This window comes from Apium graveolens, chromosome 9 (genome assembly GCF_009905375.1).
Source record: "Apium graveolens cultivar Ventura chromosome 9, ASM990537v1, whole genome shotgun sequence".
NCBI lineage: Eukaryota > Viridiplantae > Streptophyta > Magnoliopsida > Apiales > Apiaceae > Apium > Apium graveolens.
Window position 1 is genome coordinate 221,235,516 of NC_133655.1, and position 21,287 is coordinate 221,256,802.

At 33.0% G+C, this 21,287-nt stretch overlaps 1 protein-coding gene across 2 annotated transcripts; it reads right to left on the bottom strand.

Annotated features, from left to right (window-relative positions):
* Positions 1-6,133: 6,133 nt before the first annotated feature.
* On the bottom strand, positions 6,134-20,583 carry LOC141684757 (TNF receptor-associated factor homolog 1b-like). 2 transcript variants are annotated; one of them, XM_074489866.1, is made up of 13 exons: positions 20,445-20,583; positions 19,753-19,948; positions 18,508-18,619; positions 17,820-17,908; positions 17,659-17,727; positions 17,435-17,564; positions 15,833-15,991; positions 13,570-13,912; positions 11,508-11,620; positions 10,570-10,717; positions 8,636-9,087; positions 8,358-8,553; positions 6,134-7,869 (listed from the first exon to the last, which is right to left on the bottom strand). In XM_074489866.1, the coding sequence occupies exons 2-13, from the start codon at positions 19,931-19,933 to the stop codon at positions 6,373-6,375; spliced, it is 3,489 nt and encodes a 1,162-aa protein (XP_074345967.1). In that variant the 5' UTR covers positions 19,934-19,948; positions 20,445-20,583; the 3' UTR covers positions 6,134-6,372. The 2 variants fall into 2 exon arrangements, with proteins under 2 accessions (XP_074345967.1, XP_074345966.1); XM_074489865.1 differs by having other exon boundaries at positions 10,570-10,720.
* Between the last annotated feature and the right edge of the window lie 704 nt (positions 20,584-21,287).

Sequence of the window (21,287 nt, forward strand, 5' to 3'; positions counted from 1 at the left end):
AAGATTGGAAAAGTAAATGAGTAACTGATTAGTTTTGTGTGTATATATTATATGTATTATATCATGATACGAAGTGGGCTAATAAAAGGGAGAAATCTAAATTTTAATGAATTAGACTTTAGTTTTTAATTTTTAATTTTTATTTTAAGAAAATTTTTATTTGAACTGCCCTCCGTATATATACACACCTACCGAGATCAGAGTATGTAGGTAAATAAAGCAATTTAACCTATAAGAAAGGTGGATAAAAATAAGGTATTGATTATTGGATGATCAACTCAACCCGCGCTATATGTCAATATGTCATAGTATTCATGTATCTTATCGCACAATTTTTCAATTCCAATCAAGTCGTCCTAGTTTTGTCACGTAAGTTATACATATGTCTTTTTTTAAGAAAAAACCCTCTAACCATAGAACACTTGATTTTATTATAAAATTTTATCAAATTTATTTTTAATGTAGAATAATAATTATATATGTAAATATAATAAAAAGTTTAACAATTAAAATTTGAAAAAAAATGATTTTAAATTTGATTCTATTATAAAATAATTTTGGATAAGTGTGATTTTTTTTTGTGATTCTACTACAAAATCACGTTAAACTATTTCATCAAATTACAATTATTTTTTAAATAAAAAAATTGTGCAATTTCATCATTAATTCGGTGATTAAAATTTGTAACTATATATGATGAAAAATGAAATAAATTATGTATTTATATTTTTTAAATAATGATTTTCTACAGATCTCTATATAGAGAAGTCTTTCATGGATTGATCCCCTATATATATAATATAATATTTAATAAATCATTAAGTTATGTTTTATTTACACTCGTGCTGTTACTGGGATGGTGGAAGTATTAAACAAGCTAACATTTAGGTCATACTCTTCAACGGAAACCCAACAATTGATTGGTTTTCTTTGGACAAAGTCAGATTAAACACAAGAAAATGAAAAAGGAAGCAAGCATCGAGTCAAAGGAAAAATAGGAACAATTTCTTTGTTTGACAAACATCACTCCCGTAATCTCTTCTTCCTGAATAATATAATTAATTTACACACACATAGTAAAATTTATCATGGGGAAGAAATTTCTTAAGTGCTGCAGGGTACACGTTAGTGGATCACAATTTACTTTGTTCTATTTTGGTGCTGAAAGAACTATGAAAATAAAAATGTCTTTATATCTTTTAAAATTGTAAATCAGTTATAATTGTTGAATAATATATACTTAAAAATTCGATTATCATTCATATGATTAAGGTGTCGTTTGGTGTATGTGTTTTGCCAGTTCCAAGCTTTAAGGAAAAAAATTCTTCAAACCCAATAGATGAATTTTTACTACCTCAAGTAGGAAGGTGGGTAGATTCAGGGAAATAAATTTTTTTTTTATTATTTTTATTTTTATATAAACAATTAAATGTAACATTTATTATAAAAATAAATTAATGAACAATTTTTTTAATAATATAAAATTGATTTTTTGAAAATAAATAATATTAAAAACTCTAAAATAACCAAATACATGATATTGTAAATTATATCTCAACCAGGCGGCTGTATTTCTTTATTTAGTTATGTATTTGCAATATTTGTTCGTTTAATTCTTGAAAATCTTCTATCAAACTCGAAGAATTTTTCAGAAATTAAAATATACATATATATTTTTTAATAGAAATATCTGTGTCCCGGTTTCATAAACCAGCTACAATTTTTTATCCTTTAATTGAGGCACCGGGGGAACACGTTATCGATCCAACATTTCAAAAGAGCTCTCTGAGGCTCTGAGCAAGTTAACTTGTGATGACTCAGATACTTTGTGATTCTTTTATATATTCAGAACTATTATTTATTTGTTACCAAGTGTTATTTTTCTGCCTTGACTTATTTTTATTTGGCTTCTCTTTGGTGTTAATTTATATTTTTATATTTATCATATATTTAGCAGCAGTGGTTTTTGTAGTATTATTATATTTTAAAAAAATAATTAATGAAATGAAGAATAGTAGATAGATCGAAATAAACCCAGCTACAAAACAAATTTATAAAACTTAAATTATAAGTTATTAATTAAAATGATTAGACCAAATATTAAGAAGATATATACTTAAAAAATATGATAATGTTAACTTATTAAATATAATATATTGATTATATTGATACGATCCGAATCAAATTACGAATATTTTTTAAAATAAAATCAAGTACTAAGTAATGATTGCTAGCCTAAAATAACATGAAGTACCACAGACTCGAATAGAAGTGTTAAAAAATTTGAAACCCGAAATCCGATCCGGAAAAAACCCCAAAAAATCAGATCCGGAAAAAGCCCGGTCCGGTTCGGCCCGCGAGCCTTAAATGAGCTTTTTTTCTCGAAAATCCGATCCGGCCCGAAGCCCAAAAAGCCCGGATAAAAATCCGATTTGACCCGGATAAAAACCCGGGTTTTTTGAAAAGCCCAATTAAAAAAGGGAATTTTTTATATAAAATTTGAAAATATACAATACTTTTTATGATTTTTAAAATTTATATTATAATATTAGAAGCAATTAAGGTATATATGATTATTTACATATTATATTAAAAAGTAATTATTTATTTCGATGTCTAAACTACTACATATGATATATCAAGATATTATTTTCTATAGTCTTTAAACTACTCATAATTCGAGTTATAAAATATTAAAAATATTTTTTTAATATAAAATAAAAAGGCCGGATAAAGCCCGGTTCGGCCCGGGCCGCGAGCCTAAAAAGGGTCTTATATTTCTTAGGAAGCTCAGCCCGGTCCGGCCCGATTTTTTAAAAAAGCCTATTCTGATCCTTTTTCAAGAAAATCGGGTTTTTTAAAGTCCGAATAAAACCCGATCTGACGGGCTTTTTGTAATCCGTAGACTTCAAACACCAAAAGATATAATTTATTTATGCAATTATCACTTAGTACTCCTACTTTGCCGACAAAAAAACTGAAGTGAGATCCGTATTAAAATATTAAACAAATAAACATACGAGAAATTAATATGATTTTAAAATCATATCTGCAAAGTATCTTATAATAATTAATTTTTTAAAATAGGAAATTTTAAATCATGACCGTAAATGGTATGGTAATTATTCACTAGGAGTGATTAATGAATTCCATTGTGGTTTCGCTAATTTCTTCTAAAAAATATATATTAGAATTAGTTGTTTGAGACACGATTAATTGATTAATTAATTAAAAATGATTAGACGGAATGCTAACTAGATTTACTTTAAAAGATTTATTAATATTTAATTTATTAAATATAATATATTAGTTAAATGGAGAAAATTTGAGTCAAATTTTGAGCATTTTTTGAAAATAGAGTCAAAAGTACTATTTGGAGGAGTCTAAAATAATTTGAATTATAAGAAAAAATGACCAAAATACCTATTTTTAGATGTCCCTTTGCCCAAAATACCCATTTTAAAAAAAGGTGTCAAAAATATCCATCAGATACTCCACTGATAATGGAGTATCACGATGATACGCCGCTTTTAATTGTCAGTAGAGTATCATGGCTCCTTTGTCACTGGAGTATCAATCCTGATACCCTTTCGCAGTGGAGTATTACTTTTATTTTTTATTTTTAAAAATAAAAATAAAATTTTAAAATTTTAGATATTACTCCACTGAAAATAGAGTAATATTTTGGACAGTTTAAAATTCGTGTGAATAATTTGGGCGATTGTTATTTAAAAATAATTTTTTTGAATTTTCACCCAAATTATAATGACTTCGACCTGGCTAAACTACAAGCATACCACATTACCAACACCAAAAGATCATAGTAATAATTACCACCCAGTACTAATACTTTGCCGACAAATAAATTAAATTAAAATTTGGGATTGAAATATTAAACAAATAAAGATTAATATGATTTTAAATCAAATCTGCAAAGTATATTATATATAATGATTAATTTTTGAAAATAAAAAAAATTTAAAATCATTACCATTTACTATAAATGGTAATTATGCAGTAAGTTTTTAATATAGGTTCAAAAAAGTAAACATTATGTTTCTAAAATTATGATCATTGACTTTTTTGTGGAGGTGTTTAGTTTTGTACCAAATTCAAGTACAAAACGTGCCTATAAATAACTAGCACATGATCCTACATTGTTAAACATATCTCTCTCTCTTACGTTAAACCCTCAAGAGGTTACAGTATCACAAACACCAAACACACACATATACAAACACAGGAATCACAAATGGATAATTATATCAAAAACCCTACTTGCATTCTTTGGGTGGTGCTGATAATTTTAGCTGGTAACGGTAGTATAATTAAAAGTGGAAATGCTATGAGGCCTTTGAGTGAATATAAGGAATGGCTAAGTGAGTTTGAAGGTCCGCTGCTACTGGAGTCACTGCAGAGAGGTCCAGTGCCACCCTCTAGCAGTTCACCATGCACCAACATCCCCGGCGGCGGCGGAAGTCGATGCACCTTGGAACTTAACTTCGCTGCCGGTACTGTCGTCGTCCATCCCCCACCGCCACCTTTTCACAAAGAATCAGCTAACTGAAGCTGAAGATTAGTCAAGTTAAGCTTATTAGCTTCATTCTTTCATTTGTTATTTATTAGATATAAAGTTCAAGCTTGTTCTCAATTTGAATTATCACAGATACAGTAAATTTAAATTTTATTTTGAGCTTGTGTAGTACTAATTGCATTTTCGATTTTGTTTACTTTCTAATAAATTCAAGAATTTATAGTAGTAGATGTGGAAATTATTTGAATTTGTATTCCTTGTTCATCATTGTATCAAATTATACTTTTTGCTTATTTTTATTGTTTTATATACATTTTTTTTATTGTTTTATATATACATATATTTATACTACTTGATAATGATTATACATAATTTGTATAAATCATGAAACTCCAACCATGAAAAGCTGTTGGTGAAAATTGTAATCTACCTCCTAGTTTTGGTCAAGTTTGTCCGATCTTACTATAATATTTTTACATTATAATCAACCCCTAATTCAGCAATTTTTACATAACCCACAATTTTAGTTAACACGATTGGATTTGCTCATAACAAATTAGGGCTGGAATCAAATTATTTCCTATTCTAATACGGATTTAATTTTAAGATTCATGAAAAAAGTTCAACATATTTGCGTTTACATTTAGTCAAGAAGAAAGCATGAAAATATAAAAGATCTTGATTAATAAAAAGAGTCGAACGAACTCATCTCAATCGACTGCTCAACCATCAAACATAGCAACCCATGCTCATTATTTAATTAAACATAACGTGTCCCCGAAGAAACATTTCACATTAACAACATAATTACTCCTACTTTGATACTACAACATTTTATATTCATAATCTTGATTTTTGAGTTAAAAATGTCAACTTTGACATGCTAATTATACCAAAGATATGCCCCCCATCAAACAAGTTAAGCAGTTAACTACCTACCCTGGTCAACGGAACCTAGTCACTAATTTATGCAAATTACGTAAATAATGAAACTAGTCTCTTCTTTTTTGGGTGAGGAGGGGGGGGGGGGGGGGTCAAGAGGAGTACAGTAACATTTTAAGATGACTTCAGTTTCAGTCGTATTCATTACATTTGTGTTGGTCGGGTCTTCACTTGAACGTAGCCTCTCACCTCACAGTCGCCTGCCGTCGCGCCCATAGCCTGCGACGACTAATTACCCTTCCCCAGGCCTTCCAAGCAGAATATACCATCTTAATTAACCAGCTCTTTCCGTTTGGTCTCCGCTAACAAATGGTGCATTGTTACCATACTTTATCTAAACATCTTTCTTGCTAATTACTGTACTTTATTTCCCACATTTTTGCACATCACAGTTCAACAAGTTTAGCAACAAAGATGTTTAGATAAATAGAATCTTATTTTCTAACCAAAATTATACTTCTGTTTGCTTTGTTTAAGCACAGAAACGGGGAAAGGCAAATAGAATCTCAGTCCCTTACCATATAAGATTACACAAAATTTCACTTGTTACTCAACAATCTAACATTTTTTTTTCTGGAATGTTTCAACTCCCAACTTTATCGTTATGACAAACAACTTCCGCAAATTGTTTAGAACAAGAAATTAAATGTAGGGTAATTCTTTGTGTCTATAATCCATCTTCTCTTTATAGTAAAGCTACAACGAAAATCATTCTTTACAATTTGTTTCATGCGGGAAAGGTCACAACCTCGTTCCTCTACATATCTAGAAAAAGAAAAACGAAAAAAAAAAACAAAGCTTTTTCCTCGGATTACATTATTCATTTTCATTACACCAGAGCCATAAGCTTGCTAATACGTCACAAGCTCCACTACCGTTAAGATTATCAATGTCCACTATGAAGGCCTGAATGCAGTATAACCGTTCACACTGCTAACCAAGTTTGAATACTCCGGAATGTGATACGAGAAACCATCATTTTCTGAACTTCTCATGCTTAGATAAGATAAATCAGAATTGTCCATCTGCCATTGATTTGGTATGAACCCGTCAGTATGTCCATCCGGGTAAGGTTGTAAATTAGCTTGGTGAAATATATTTGAGTCGAACTGACCAGAAATAGAGCTGTAATTATAATGATATTCCCCATCATGGTAATTTTGAGTTATGTGGGAGCTTGTAGAGGGCCCCAAATCACCAGAAAGGCCAATATCACCAGGGAAAGTAAACTGCTGGTTCAGAGGACAAGGACCATCGCTAAAAGTCCGAAAGCCAGAACTTGTAGTTGCCATAATAATCTCATCATCCAGCAAGTCGTTGATGATGTCCAAATGCGGAAAATCATCAGCCAATACACCAGGGTTCTGACGCCCTGACATGCCAACAGGATATCCAATAGGAGGCTGACCTTGAGATCTGCTGTGCAAAGAATTGGCTACATCAAAGTTTTGAATGTCACTATGCAAGGAGAGGTCTCGGTTTATGCTTCTGTGGGTATCCCTTTGATGGTTCTCCATCCATCGAGGCCCGTTCTGTATTGGAGAATTGCAATTAGTCCTGGTGCTGTCCCTTCTAAGGGTGTCCATCCACGGAGGGCCATTCTGAAGCATATCATGACTTAGCATTCCAAACGAAAGGTTTGACCTGATCGAATTTGTGTCTAGCCTTTCGGAGCTCTGGGGTAAATACATTGGTGTAGACATCACCAAAGATGGTTGCGAGTGCGACGAAGTAACTGCTGAATTTGGTGACTGAGTAAGAGTGTACCCTGCTGAACTGCTAGCATGGCTTCCCATCATAGCATTTCGATATGATTGAGGTACTTGACTAGTAGTTGCAGGTGAGGGATCAGGGCCCAAACGGCCTGCTGCACTCACTGAACGGGACAGAGACTGTGCTGTTTGGACCATGGGAACAACAGGTGTGCATATTTCGGGCCCTGAAATCACGGGTGCACTCAAAGGCCTTGAAATGCCTGGCTGCACTGTAGTACGATTCTCAATTTTGACTGGAACCTGCTGGGATACAGGGTTTTCAGTTGTGGCTGACATTTGCACAATTTTTGACTTTTCAGATGAGTCGGGAACTAGTTGAGAGACTGGCTTCTCAGTAAGCCTTGGGATTGCTGTTTTAGAGACTATAGTTTCAGCTAAATTTTCTGGAATGGTCAACCTATCAGTATCTTCAAGACTCGGAGAAGATGATTTCCTAGCCAACACAGTGTCTATGGCTGCAGCAGTCTTTGACTGTAGTTTTGGCTTAACAGCAGATGACGGATTCTTCGCTGGACTCCTCAAAGAGGACTGGATTCCTGTTGTCTTTACGTTGATAGGTTTTTCAACACTAACCTCCCCTGTCACATTCAAATTCCTTTGCAGGGACGCGAATCCTTCCTGTCAGATTTAAAAGTTAACAGATTATACTTACAGATGGAACCAAAAGACGAAGGAAATTTGTATGAAATAAAAATACAACTAGCAGCTGCAAATTGCTTTTTACTTATGCACTACATACTGATTAATCTAGCCCTCATACGTTCTTCATGCAGGAATATTTTTAGTCTTAACACTAAAAGAACTGGTTATAAATTATAAGGAAAAGTTTTTATAATATTCATAGATATTACATGTGTGACATAAATTTGAATCAAAAGGATCAATACTATGAAGTTACAATGAAGATGCAAAGGGATATACGAAGAATGATCTTAACTGAATTACACTTTTTCTGGTACTAATATCATAGTCTAAACTGAATTATACTAACTCTGGTTACTTCTGATATCATAGTTTGCTTAATTATATTTGTATTAATGACAGAAATGATTCGAATATTAATTGTAAACAAACAATAGTTAATGACTAAAAAGTAGGTATCCCACCTTTGCCACCTGTTCAGTCAACTTCGTTCGCTGCTGTAATGAATTTGAAATGGCCTTCTCTGGTTTAGCTATCTTGCCTTTCCCTGATTTATATATGACATGCCCCGCATCAGAAGAAGCATTAGATGGCTGGATATTAGTATCAACGGCACATCCAGTTACTTCTACAATTGCTTTAACCCTCTGATATTTTCCTCTGAAATAATTAAAGCACAAAATTTAGTGAAGTTCTAGGCTTCCATCCACATTCAGTACAACAGAAAAGAGAAATTTGTAACCTTGACGGTGATTTTAGGTTGTTTTGCTTTAGAAGTGACGTTACTTTACAAGGCCCATTTGCTATAACTGATGGGAGCGAGTCAGTTGAACATGTAGATGAACTATCATCCATTACTGATGGACTTTTTATTTGTCCATTTTGTATAAATGATATGCCACAAATCCCACTGCCATCGGCTTCTGTGGTTAAATGCAGTTCTGATGTGTCAGTATCCCAATTGACCGCGCTGGAATCTCTATCTTCAGAATTAGCCTGAAGTGGTTTAGGAGGACAATCCATTGAATCTGAGACATCAGAAACATCATCAAGTGGACAGGTTTCTCCAACAGGTTCTGCCTCTTGAGCTATGAAGTCATTTCTTCCATGTTCGGGCTCATCTTCTACTGCGATATCAGGTTTGTCATACCTTCCCTTGTCCTTACCTTTGCGATTATTTCGCTTCTGTTTCCCCTGGTGTAACAAAAAAAAAGTTGAAAGAATAACTTAATTTAAGTAAAAATGGATGGGTCCTGGCACGCCCTCCTTGCCATTTCAGCAAAAGGAGTATCACAGAAAGATATGAAAGTGGGAAATCTTAGTATTCATATCGTCCAAATAATAACCATGCCCTGACAATACAAGTATAAAAGCCCCACGCCACTAAAAAATGTAGGAAGATATATTGATAGCAGTTGAGATTCATCGAGTATCTTCAGATATCAGAAATCATAACCCACAAATCAAGTTAAAGATAAAGGCAGCAGTGTAACTAACAGTGTTACGCAAATGTGTGGTCAGTTTCAAAATTATCCTCTTAATGCAGTGCTGAAAAAGAGGACTCAGCATTAAGATGTCTTGATAGATTATCAACACTTATAACTTAGAACAAGAACATTGTCCAAAGGGAGTGATGTGTGATCAGAGAAATCAATTATGCCTAAGATGGAGAATCAAGAATAGCCCAACGGCAGCAAAGCTGCTCCTAGTGCTACATATAATTTAGTCCCCCAAACCCAAATAAAAACCTGGATATAGATTACATCAAAAATATTATTACCTCTAACAAATGTCTGATGTAGCCAAGTAGTTATATTACCTTGCCTTTTCTTTCCTCTTTCATCCTAGTTGCTTCGAATTAGCTTCTATACGCATGCATGTATACAGAAAATATTGGCTATACAAAACGGTAGATTGAAACAGGGAATCACCAAAATGCATGGAAAACAAGGGTAGAAACCAATTCCTTGCAAAAGGAAGAAGCTAGCACATAGATGGATCTGCTTTACTTCCATATAATCCCATCAATTCCTTGCATAAGGAAGAAGCTAGCACATAGATGGATCTATTTTACTTCCCTAAAATCTTATATTGCATGTGTTTTACTCTCCTATTCATTCGCAAATATCATATTAGTGCTCGTCTCTGTTTTATTACTTTTCTTCTCTTACTTTTGTACTTTACTTCCATAAAATCCCATATTGCATGTGTCTATTCATTCACAAATATATCTTACTGCTCGCTCGTCTCTGTTTTGTTACTTTTCTTCTCTTACTTTTGTATACGAGTTCCATATTAATAAGTCTAAACTGACCAATAACTATTTTAACATACAAATAAAGTGAAACAACAATTTTAAGCTACAAGAACATAAAGTGGTATCCCAATACACAAGGTTCCTACAACTGACTGAGTGGTTCTACACAAATGCTCACATTTATGCAGCCTTATATTCACTCATAGAGAGGCTGTTCGCAGAATTTGAACAAATGAGCAACAATTCAACAGGTAAGCACTTGACCACAACACCAAGTACAACCCTAGCTAGAACAGACAGTTTATACGGTAATATATAAACTGTATCACCTAGATCTAGTTATAAACTAATATTAAAAAAATAAAAATCCAGATTCATGTTCGTTCTACATAATGTGACCATAAAAGTATATGTCTAACCTGTTTTTTTTTGGATTTCTTGTCCTTTTCAGCTATACCGCGTCTCATTTTCTGCTCACTTTCAGCTAACCAAGCTGCTTCTTCCTCACGGATAAGTTCCTCTTGTCTAATCAAAGCAACAGCCTCTTGATACGCAACTTCAATTTTACTGCTGCAACAACAGAGAAATAAAGGAACTTGAAATATGAAAACAAATATAGGTGTTAATGCTAAAATATCAAAAAGAATGCAGGCTAACATGGCATTTATAAATTGAGTGATGATGATATAGTAGAATATTTACCATCCATAAAATCTATTGGTGAGCTGGATGATGAATTTGGAAATGTTTCGAAAAATAAGTAACAAAGAGTACCATTGGTGTTAATACTGTTCAAATACTTCAATGAATATGGGAATTGGTTGAATTTAAATCACTTGAGATTAGAAAGTTCCTTGTGGTTAGTAGGTACCTTAGACCAGATATTGGAGTACTAACATAGAGACTAAAAGAATAACACTTGTGGATAAACAATAGTTGAAGCTAGGTACCTAGTAGTTTAAATGTTCTCGTGAATTTATTTGTATTTATCTGTGATCTAGTCATAATTATTTTATATTTTCATTGACCTGAATTAAAAGATCGGCGTTTGGTTATTAGAAACTTAAAACTAGTCTCAGTGAGATCGAATTATTATACTACTTGTCATGGGACGTGCACTTGCATGAAGGTTGTAAATCGACAACAGTTGCAACTCAATATCCAGTAGTGTTATAATACTGATAACACTCAGGATCATCCAAATCTAGCAGTTCAGTTCAAGATAGTAGCGAACAAAATGACAAGTATCAAAATATCAAGACAACACTTCCAAATATTCATTAGCTAAACATTTTCCAAGGAGCCATGTTAATATAGACCGAGTCATAACTCAAATATTATACGAGTTACCAGTTACCTGAAAATATGAGCCAGGACAAATATATCTATAGTTCTACGACCAAGTTCAGTCAGCCGCCTTTCGTCACGCTCAATGGAATCTTTAGAGAAGTCGTCTCCCAAACTACCATCCTGCAACAAAAAGAACAAGAAGCACAAAATCATCATGTGTGCTGGAAAAGCAGTACTGAATACTGACGTGATAGCTAGAGAATAAAATATTGATCATGGGAGCTCGATACCTCACAAACTCCACATATAGGTTACAAGCTTCCCATACAAAATAAATAAATAAATATGAGCATATTTTGTTTGCTTGTTATAGGTCAACTGCCAAAAGCTATCTATTAGACCTAATCAAGAATAATAGCAGAATATTCACCAAAATTTTGCTATCTCAAGACAATCCACTTTCGTAATTCTTCATAGAGGGTTCTTGACTTGTGAGAGGTGAAAGAGTTGAGAATTTAAGCAGTGTATTTCGCACGTAAGACGTGACCTACTCTGGAGGGGAAGACAAGAGTGCTAAATGAACTTAATGTTGATGCAACATATATGAAAAAAGGATAACCGAACAATCAGGTGAATCATATAAGAAAAAATACACTGCTAACATGGGGTTGTTTACAGTTTTTGTCATTTAGGCTACGTTTGTTTCAACGAAAATATTTTCTGGATTTTTTGGCATTTTTTGGCTCTGGAAAATGTTTTTCCTGTGTTTTGTGTTTGTTTAACTTTCTGGAATATAATTTCTAGATTGTCTTGTGTTTGTTTGGTCAAGAAAGGAAATTTCTTTGAGAAAAGACATGGGTTTTTGGAAAATGACTTGCCCTTTACAGAAGAGGTAAACAATTTGTCAAAATGAACATTTTTCATAATAGCAAAATAGTGGAATAGAATTTCCCGCAAAACATTTTCCAAAAAAAAATCTGGAATACTAATTTTTAGACAAATATTTTCTGCCATTTTGCCATTATATAAAATTATGAAAAATGGTGAGAAAATGTTCATTTTGCAAAATGCTTTCCCCTTTTTGAAAGGGGAAGTCATTTTCCACAAATTCATAGCAATTTTCAAAGGAATTTTCCTCCATTAAAAAAATATTTTATTTTCAAGAGACCAAACAAACGTACGAAAATATTTTCTGCGTTTGTTCGACTTCTGGAAAACATTTTCCTGCAAAATACTTCCAGCAAACAAATGGAGCCTTAACTCTATTTAAGATATAGTTGAAGCCTCGCCAATCAGGAGGGGGTAAAATGGTAAATATAAAGAGGCTTTTTCTGTTTTCGGACCGAATACCTGATTGAGGTTCTCATCGCTACATAAAACAAGACTAAATTATGAAATAATGGGGCGAGTAAGATACTGTGTGATTGAGCAACATTTGAGGACTCATTTATGCTTCCCGGAAACAGACAGATAAGACTTTTTGAATTCAAAAATGAAAATATCAAAAAATTATTTCAGAGAAAAGAAAAGCCAGCAGAAATCAAGTATACAGTTAAGTAGGCCGAATCTGCTAGCTATAAATTATAATAAGTGGGCAAGGAGAAGTGGGGTGATAATAGGGGAAATTAGTAGCTTTGAAATGTTATTTCAATGGCCGAATTGGCTTACTCTGGGTGGGGAGAGGGGGGACCTTACAGAGAAGAGGCAGCAGTACAACAAATGCTGAATAACACTAACAAGAGGGTAATCTTTCTTAACGAGAATGACAGTACGGACAGGTGCCAATAATTCGCTCGCATGTATTTCAATAGCTCTAGGTTGACCTAACGACCTTGTGGCACTGGAACCTAGAACTCTGGGCATTTTTTAGACCATCCTGTTATTTTTTAATATATAACAGTAATAAATATCATGATACAAAATGCAAGTTTTCTAACTTGTAATATATTACGTTTTTATATGTGATGATTCTAATTTTTATATGAACAATTATCTAATACACATTTTATAGGACACAACAATTTATCGCATAATTTTCCCTGTAATCACTAGACCAGGGAGTTGCAGTGTTGCAGTTTACTAGAAAGGAAAAAAATAGTGTTTAATTAAACTGTAAATATATAGCATACCTTGGTTCGGTTCTGAGGACCTTTCTCAATATTTGGTGGCAATGGTTCCATGGCAGCCCTCTCAAGTAGTAGCAAGACATCATCCACCAAGACAAATGTGTCTTTCTCAATACGAACAATGGGTACTGGTTGTTCTTCATCAGCCGAATATTTATCCTTCCCTTTCTTGGATGGACCTTGTAGGGCCTTCAACCCACTGTGCAAGGAATCCATAACCAAAGTAGATGTGACTTCCTTTTCTATAAAGAAATGTTTCACAATAATTTTCAGAACTAATTCTGTTTTCTCCCTGGACATGCGGCGCCTAGCATTGAGATCAATTCCAAGCCAGAAAGCACGGAAGCTGAAAGACTTCATATTAGCATTCAGAACATATAACAGCAATAGGGACTTGCAATCACGTACTCCAAAAGGAATATATTATAGAAAATAAAGCACACAAATAATAAAACAGTTCATTCGGCCAAGGGAATATCTAATCTGGCTAACACTGGTTTAACATTAAAAACTGAAATCATATTTTGCTCACATGTGATATTAGTCCAGATGAAATTGCATCTTATTAAAGATGTAACACTAGATTAGCATGTCAGCTTGTTCATGTGACTTCAACTTTAAGACTAATTAAACTAATCATACTTTAGTACCGATAAGAATGGACACTTAAATATTTTACAGACCTTATTAGGCCACAAGAGGGTGGGGCAATTTAACATCAGTGGCTACATCTATTCTGAGTGCTAAATGTAAAAATGGATAGGGCCAAATACACATAGCAGCACTGAATGATGAGATTAAATGATAAGAGTATTAACCTGATGTAAGAATATACCATTGCTTGTAATTCATTTGTTAAACTTGGTGACGAAGATTATCACCGGCCTTATTCCCTGCCGTGGTGGAGGAGAGGGTGAGGAAGCTTAATACTTTCAAGGTACATATTACATAACATGTATAAAGATTCTTATCAAGCGATTTCCGCGCGTGCATGTACCATGTAGTTGTAGACAACTAGATGGACTCTTTCAAACCCTATAAGCTCGACTCCTTTTAAGTTTTGCATGTTCATGTAAAAAGCACTACTTGGGAATGGAGGTAGGGCGGGGCCACCAGAAAGTCCGGAACTTATACAATATCATTTAAAGAGTAAAATAATGTAGTAATTAAATACCTCCCCCAATAAACTACAACTGTTTGGATAATATTGATGGTTGGTTGCTACAAGATTTTAAAATTAAAAATATAGAAATTAGAGCATATTTTTAGGCTTTCATAGTTTAGGAGAATTTTAAATTAACAAATTACATGGAACTAATACATTTTTGGTATATTATTTCTAAAACAGGTTTAAATACATGGAAAATTTAGTTGCCTCTCCTTAATGTGTCTTTACCGGATCATCTTACTCCTTCACTAAAAATAAGTGAAGCCTGATACTTCCATAATCATTAAAACTTGCTGCAAAACTTTGCTTTTCGTTTTTATAATATGAGAAATGTAACAAATGGTCTATGCGCAAGGGATGGACAGCTTCAACTATTATAATCAAACTGGAATGCTAGAGTAAAATTTGTCCATCTTAAAAAAATAAGAATATTGAAATAGTCTGTCGAATGGGGCACCTTTAAAGGTTAAATAGATTAATTTTTCTTGTATTGAACTCTGGTTTTTGTGATAACGAACAGGTATGAAGTTCACTTATCCTTTTTGAGACTTCTCTATACAAGGTCAATTTGTATTATGGCAAGTAGCTTTTCTTTTTTCTTCCATCAAAGGAAGAAAAAAACTGCTTAAGGGTTGAGGGATTGCCAGTTGGCAAAGGCTACCCTACCCCTGAGAAGCTCAGGGGCTCAAATGCTTACTCCCCCCCCCCTACTCTGCCATGACAAAGTCATCAGTTTGAATGACATGGGTCCATATTTTATTCCCCTCCCCCACAAATGAAAAAAACTACTTCAAATATAGAAGTTAATGTATTGCAAAAGTATATCATATACTTGGAAAAAAAAAAGATGTCTTCTAAAAACATAACTGAGTTACAGTTAGATGCTTTCTAGGTCTCAGTTCCTCACTCTTTGTGCAATTATTCTTCCATGCTTACATTGCCATGCAGATTTTATCCCCTTGACTTAATAATATAAATGTACATTTATTATTCCACTTCAAAAGACAAAAGGTAACTAAAAACCATCAGAAACACATCCTCGGAAAAGTGTGTTCATACTACATGCATGGTTGAAAAGAAAAAATTATATTTATTTACCTTGACCATCTAGCTTTATCCTCTATCAATTTCCCAAGCTTGCCTCTTCTTTCTTCCACAAAACGTCGGCAAATTTGCTCTACATTAGTTAAATATACACGAACAAGCTCTCTCCTATACTGACAATCGAGGCAGCGAAAGGGACGGTCAGCTCTTTCCCTACAAGAAAGTGGAACAAAATTAAGATTATATATCACAATGATTGGCTTGACAGAAAAATATATATTCGTACTTGAACAATCAATCAACCGAATCAAAATGTCAGATCTCCATTTAACTTTGATTTCTGACTGAAGTTATGGCATAGCTCTAAAACGGAAGGCAGCAGAAGATAGCTGTAATATGATTAAAAACAAAAGGACATAGAAAGAAAGGTGGTTTTCATAGATTAAAAAAGAATTTTAATTTTATATTTTTGAAGTCTGACATCTAGTCATTTCCTTGTCCATTATAGGCATTACCGAATAACAAAAACTAGTCTAGATCTCCAAGAAGACTGTTTTGAACATACAAGGCAAAAAGGTTTAAAAAGTTAGATCGTATAACAAATATATATAGCATCTACGTTGCTACAGAAACTATTGCCCGACTAAGCAGCTAACAAAAAACAGAACCAGTAAAGCAAATCAACCGGTTTTACATATTACTGCTTTTTCTGAGGAAGCAATGTAGTTGACAGTAAATTTGCTCTGGTCTTGTGTTCAATTTAAATTAAAAAGGGACTAGAAAGTACTACAGAGAAAGTATAAAAGTAATATTTTAAAGATAAAACACCATTAATTATGAGAAAACTACACAAAACCTACTATTTTTTTTAAGTTTATCATCTTTTAGCATATATTTCAAATTACTGCCCACCTTCATTAAACTCCTTAATGTCCCACCACTCATTGCTTGCAAAAAAGCAATATGAGAGGAATACATAATATTCAACATGGTAGATTAATCCACCTTCATAAAAAAGAGGAAAAAGTTCATCCAAGTAACAAATAAAAAAACCTAATAAGCTTGATTATTATAAACCCGGGGAAAAGGATATCAATAGAAATTAGAAGCTAAAAAAAAGTTCACATTTATTATATACTTGAATTACCAACACCAATTTAGTTAGAAATCGATATGTGATATGCTTTAACAAAGAAAGTGTGATCTAGCATAATGCAAAAATGACTAGTTACTTATTTCACAAGTTTGACCACAGAGAAAAACGCACCGCCAGACTACACTATACATAAAACATAATTTCAAATTTCTGTAGATTAGCAGCATTAATAAGGATGAATTCACAGTGGAGACTACATACTTTCAGATAACAAGGTTCGTAACAGAACAGTACAGTAGATCAGAATGTAAGATCAAAATGGAAAAGATGTTTCAAGATAGAATAGAAAGGTGAGAAGTATTTATGATTCAAAAACATATCTTACTATTTCAGAAGGCAACTCGAAAAAGGAATTTCATGATACTAGTAGTTAAGAGAGTTCTAAATTCTGAAGCATGTGATAGATGTAATATTTGAAAACACATACAATGCAATGCAATGCAGCAAGCAAGTATATGCGTGAGAAGCAATGTAGGAAAGATGAGTAATCAGTATCAAACCTAATAACTTGGACTTGAGCTTTGATTATGAGAGTATCCGCATCAATGAACCCATCCAAAACTTTTGACAACTCCATAAATTTTTTCCATCCCCAATCGTGCTCCTTTTTCCAAAACCGATGTAAGGTATCTGCAATAAAAAAACAGTGTCTAAGAGCGTGGACAACATGAAATAAAAATAAATCTCTTTACCCTACAGAATATCTAAGCAAGCACCAACTAACCAGAATACTTGGACTTCTTTGGATCTTTGTTCACAACTGCAATTGTAAATTGTGCAAAATGACTCCATCCTGTTTAAATGCATAAGAAATCATAGATTAAATCAAAGACATAAAAAATCATTATCAAGCAACTATGTGTACACTCCATCTTATAATATTACCTGGAAGAAGCTTGTCATGATTGGCAACACAAAGAAACAAGGAGAGATGATTGCAGACATCACAGCCTTGAGGATAAATCAAGATATACCTGTCAAAATGATTGAAGGTTTAACTATTTTCTGAGATAGATCCATTAGAAATTGAAATTGAGGTAGTAACTCTTAACCTTCTTTGATGATTTATCAAAAATTTAAAGCAAAATTTATAACAGAACTTTAATATAGCATCCCATACCACTTCTATTGTATAAACCTGACATAAATATAAACATGTCAAAAGCAGGGTGCATGAGTTGTATGACATAAATTTTCAGCATGCCCAAACTAATTCTAACTTTGAGGAAATAATCACTGGCCTCCCCACTTTAAAAGCCAAACACGTACTACATACACATTCTCAATTATGAAAAAAGAGTTGCATAGTAAAAATTTGTAACAAAACCACTCATCTCTTATTCAATTCAATGCATTCAGTTACCAACATTAATTCGTAATAAGCCACCAGAATAAATTACTTATACATGCTTTATGTTCATCCAAGAAGCCATCTACACAGCACACAGATAAGATTTTTAATCTACAGTACGCAAAAATAATAAGTCATAATAACATACAATATAAGAAGGTAGAACAGGAAAATAGAGAAAACAAATGTTTTTCAGTAACTAAGGTGAAAAACAAGACCTACCATTTGTAGCCGCCAACCTCAAATGCATTACTACGAAGTTCCCTCTTGTTGATTTGAGAAAACTTGTCTATCTTCCATGTATACCTCCCATACAACTCAGAAGGTTTTTGCCCTGCAATGCAGTGAAGGAACTGATGAATGACCACAGCAGCAATATTAAATAATTTGAACTTAAACAAAGAACTGCTATGCTACTAGCCAGAACAAAGGAATTTAAAATTTTCAACTAAATTAGAATTCTGGAACAGAACTTAAGAAAATTATATAATTTGAGGAATAATGTCAAAACATAGGCTATTGCAAATACCTAGTCACCAATAAGGGGATGTAATTTAAAAATAGAACCACTTATAAAGTATGATGAATACAGGAAATGGAGCATGTTTAGAGGTAACAAAATATTCAATTTGATTCAGTTTGGAAAAAAATTTATAGAGTTTTAAGAACTTTAAGAACAATGATGCTATTGCAACACTAATGCATATACATTTAATAAGATAAAGTTGGACTTTATAAATTCATGAGAAAACGGACTGTCATCTGTCGTTTTCAATCCTCAATGGTATGCTTGGATTTTGTAACCCACAAACATGGAAAGATTTTCAATCGTAAGAAGTTATTAACTTATTGTACTTATACAGGTACGAAAAGATACAATTACGCAATAGAAAGATTCTTGTGATTAGGAAAAATTAGGCATTTAACACAAATAGAAAAAAACACAAACTTCAATGTAAATCACAACTTCTCCAATTTTGTCAGCATCTGATTACCTGATCGCTAACAATTGAATACTTTCTTGGGGCTATACTACCACCAATATACTATCAAAAGTTTCTCCTTCATCATGTAGCACATTCCTATATAATTGCCCCCCCCAGGACAATCAATGACCAAGCAAAACATGGAAGCTTCTTAATTGAATAGTAACTGACATCAGCAATGTCTTAAATGAAAAAACATATGCCCCCTGTCTTGATATAATACACGTAAAGACAATAATCCCAAATCAATACCAAAACACTTTGTGAGTTAACTGTTAGATGCCAGTATTATGATATGTTTTAACCAAAATACAATTTTTTAACACATACTCATAAATGCACCAGAAATGGAAGCCTAGTCTCTACAATTGGTAAAAATACACCAAGAAACGTGAAAATATACTTTCTTTCACTAAAATTGCTTCCACCAATTACCCTAAAAGGTACTTTACACACTATATAAGGGAAAATAAGCACATACCACAGTCATCATCGTCATCAGTATCCCAGTATGGAGGTGAAGTCGAAGGTGATCCATTTTCCACATGCTCAGAAGATCGCCACTCTGCCAATGCTTCACTTGATTGGCAACGTTGCTGCGCACTTGATATTCCCTCTAACGACCTTCCACCTCCAGACTCTTCACTTGCAGTCCCCGCCATTCCCACTAAAACCCCCTGCAATAAAAACTCCCTCAATCTCATATATTAAAGACGTAAACTCAATTCACACAAAAAACATCATCTACAATATTCCATTTTCTCTATCCTCAACCAATACTCAACTCTAAAAATCCACTCTTTCCTCGAAAATACTCATCAACTCATTCAAGACTACACATTTCACAATCACTAAAAATACCCCACATCAAAAATCATCAAACCAACATCCACAATCACAAACACCAATACACAGCAATCCCAAATTCACCAATCACACCAAATCAACGAAAATCAAGACTCAATCACAACAAAAACTAAAAATTAAACAAAACAAAACCCACATCAATCAAACAATAAAAAACAAACCAAATTGGAAGAAACCTATAAAAATCAATCCAAACAGTCCATTAATTGAAAATTGAAGCTAAACCTAAAACCCCAAAAAGAAAAAAAAACAAGAATTATATATATAAAAGAAATGATGGATACAGATCGAATAAAGAGAACTAACCTTGACCAAAGAAAGGAGGTACGTGAATGGGTGGGGTTTTGTTGGTTAAGGTATGGGGGGAGGAAGGAAGAAAAAGAGAGATTTGGGTCCAAGAAGAAGCAGCAGAGCTGAGGCGGAAATGATATATGTTGTGTGAAATGTATGTATAATGTACCTATATATACAGCGCCCGTCCGGGAAATATTAAAATAAATAAACACGTATAAGAAAAATTCATAAGCTATATAAGTATTTGAATAATTTATTTATATGTCAGAACTTTTTGTAGTTAAATGAATTAAAATAAATAATTTTAAAATATAATTATCTTAATTCGTGAAATTTAAATTTAAATAACATTTACAAATATATATTTCAAAACTAAGATTTAAAAAAAAATGAAAAATCAAAATAAGTTAAGAAAAAGTACGTCATCACTAACATTCAACTTATCAGTTTATAAGTTGTAAATTGAACTTATAAATTGGGTCGACAAACACTCGTCGATAAGTACTTACGGGTTTATAAGTCAATAAGCCACTTATTTGGCATCACCCAAACAGGCCCATAATTTCTTTTCTTACTCTTGGAAAAGCTGGAGACCATATTTTTATCGGAGACATCGGAGACCACCTATACTCTGCAATCAAATATTATCAGATATATTATTTTGTGAAGTATGTTTTACGAATATCACTAATTTATTTAAATTGTTGAAGATCATTTAAGTTTAATAAGTATAATATGTGTGTTCTGCAATTTGAACAAATATTCTGCAAACTAAACATGTTTCGTAGAATAAAACATTTTGTAATGTTCTAAATGCGGTACATGTATAATTTTCAAGATTTTGAATAAAATAAT

What these genes read in the sequence shown, in the direction of transcription:
- LOC141684757 (XM_074489865.1), bottom strand. Translation starts at nt 19,933, where the DNA reads ATGGCGGGGACTGCAAGTGAAGAGTCTGGAGGTGGAAGGTCGTTAGAG. An exon ending in GATAAAGCTAGATGGTCAAG is followed by an intron (nt 13,913 to 15,832) that starts GTAAATAAATAT and finishes GAAGTCTTTCAG; the next exon opens with CTTCCGTGCTTTCTGGCTTG. An exon ending in TGACTGAACAGGTGGCAAAG is followed by an intron (nt 7,870 to 8,357) that starts GTGGGATACCTA and finishes TAAATCTGACAG; the next exon opens with GAAGGATTCGCGTCCCTGCA.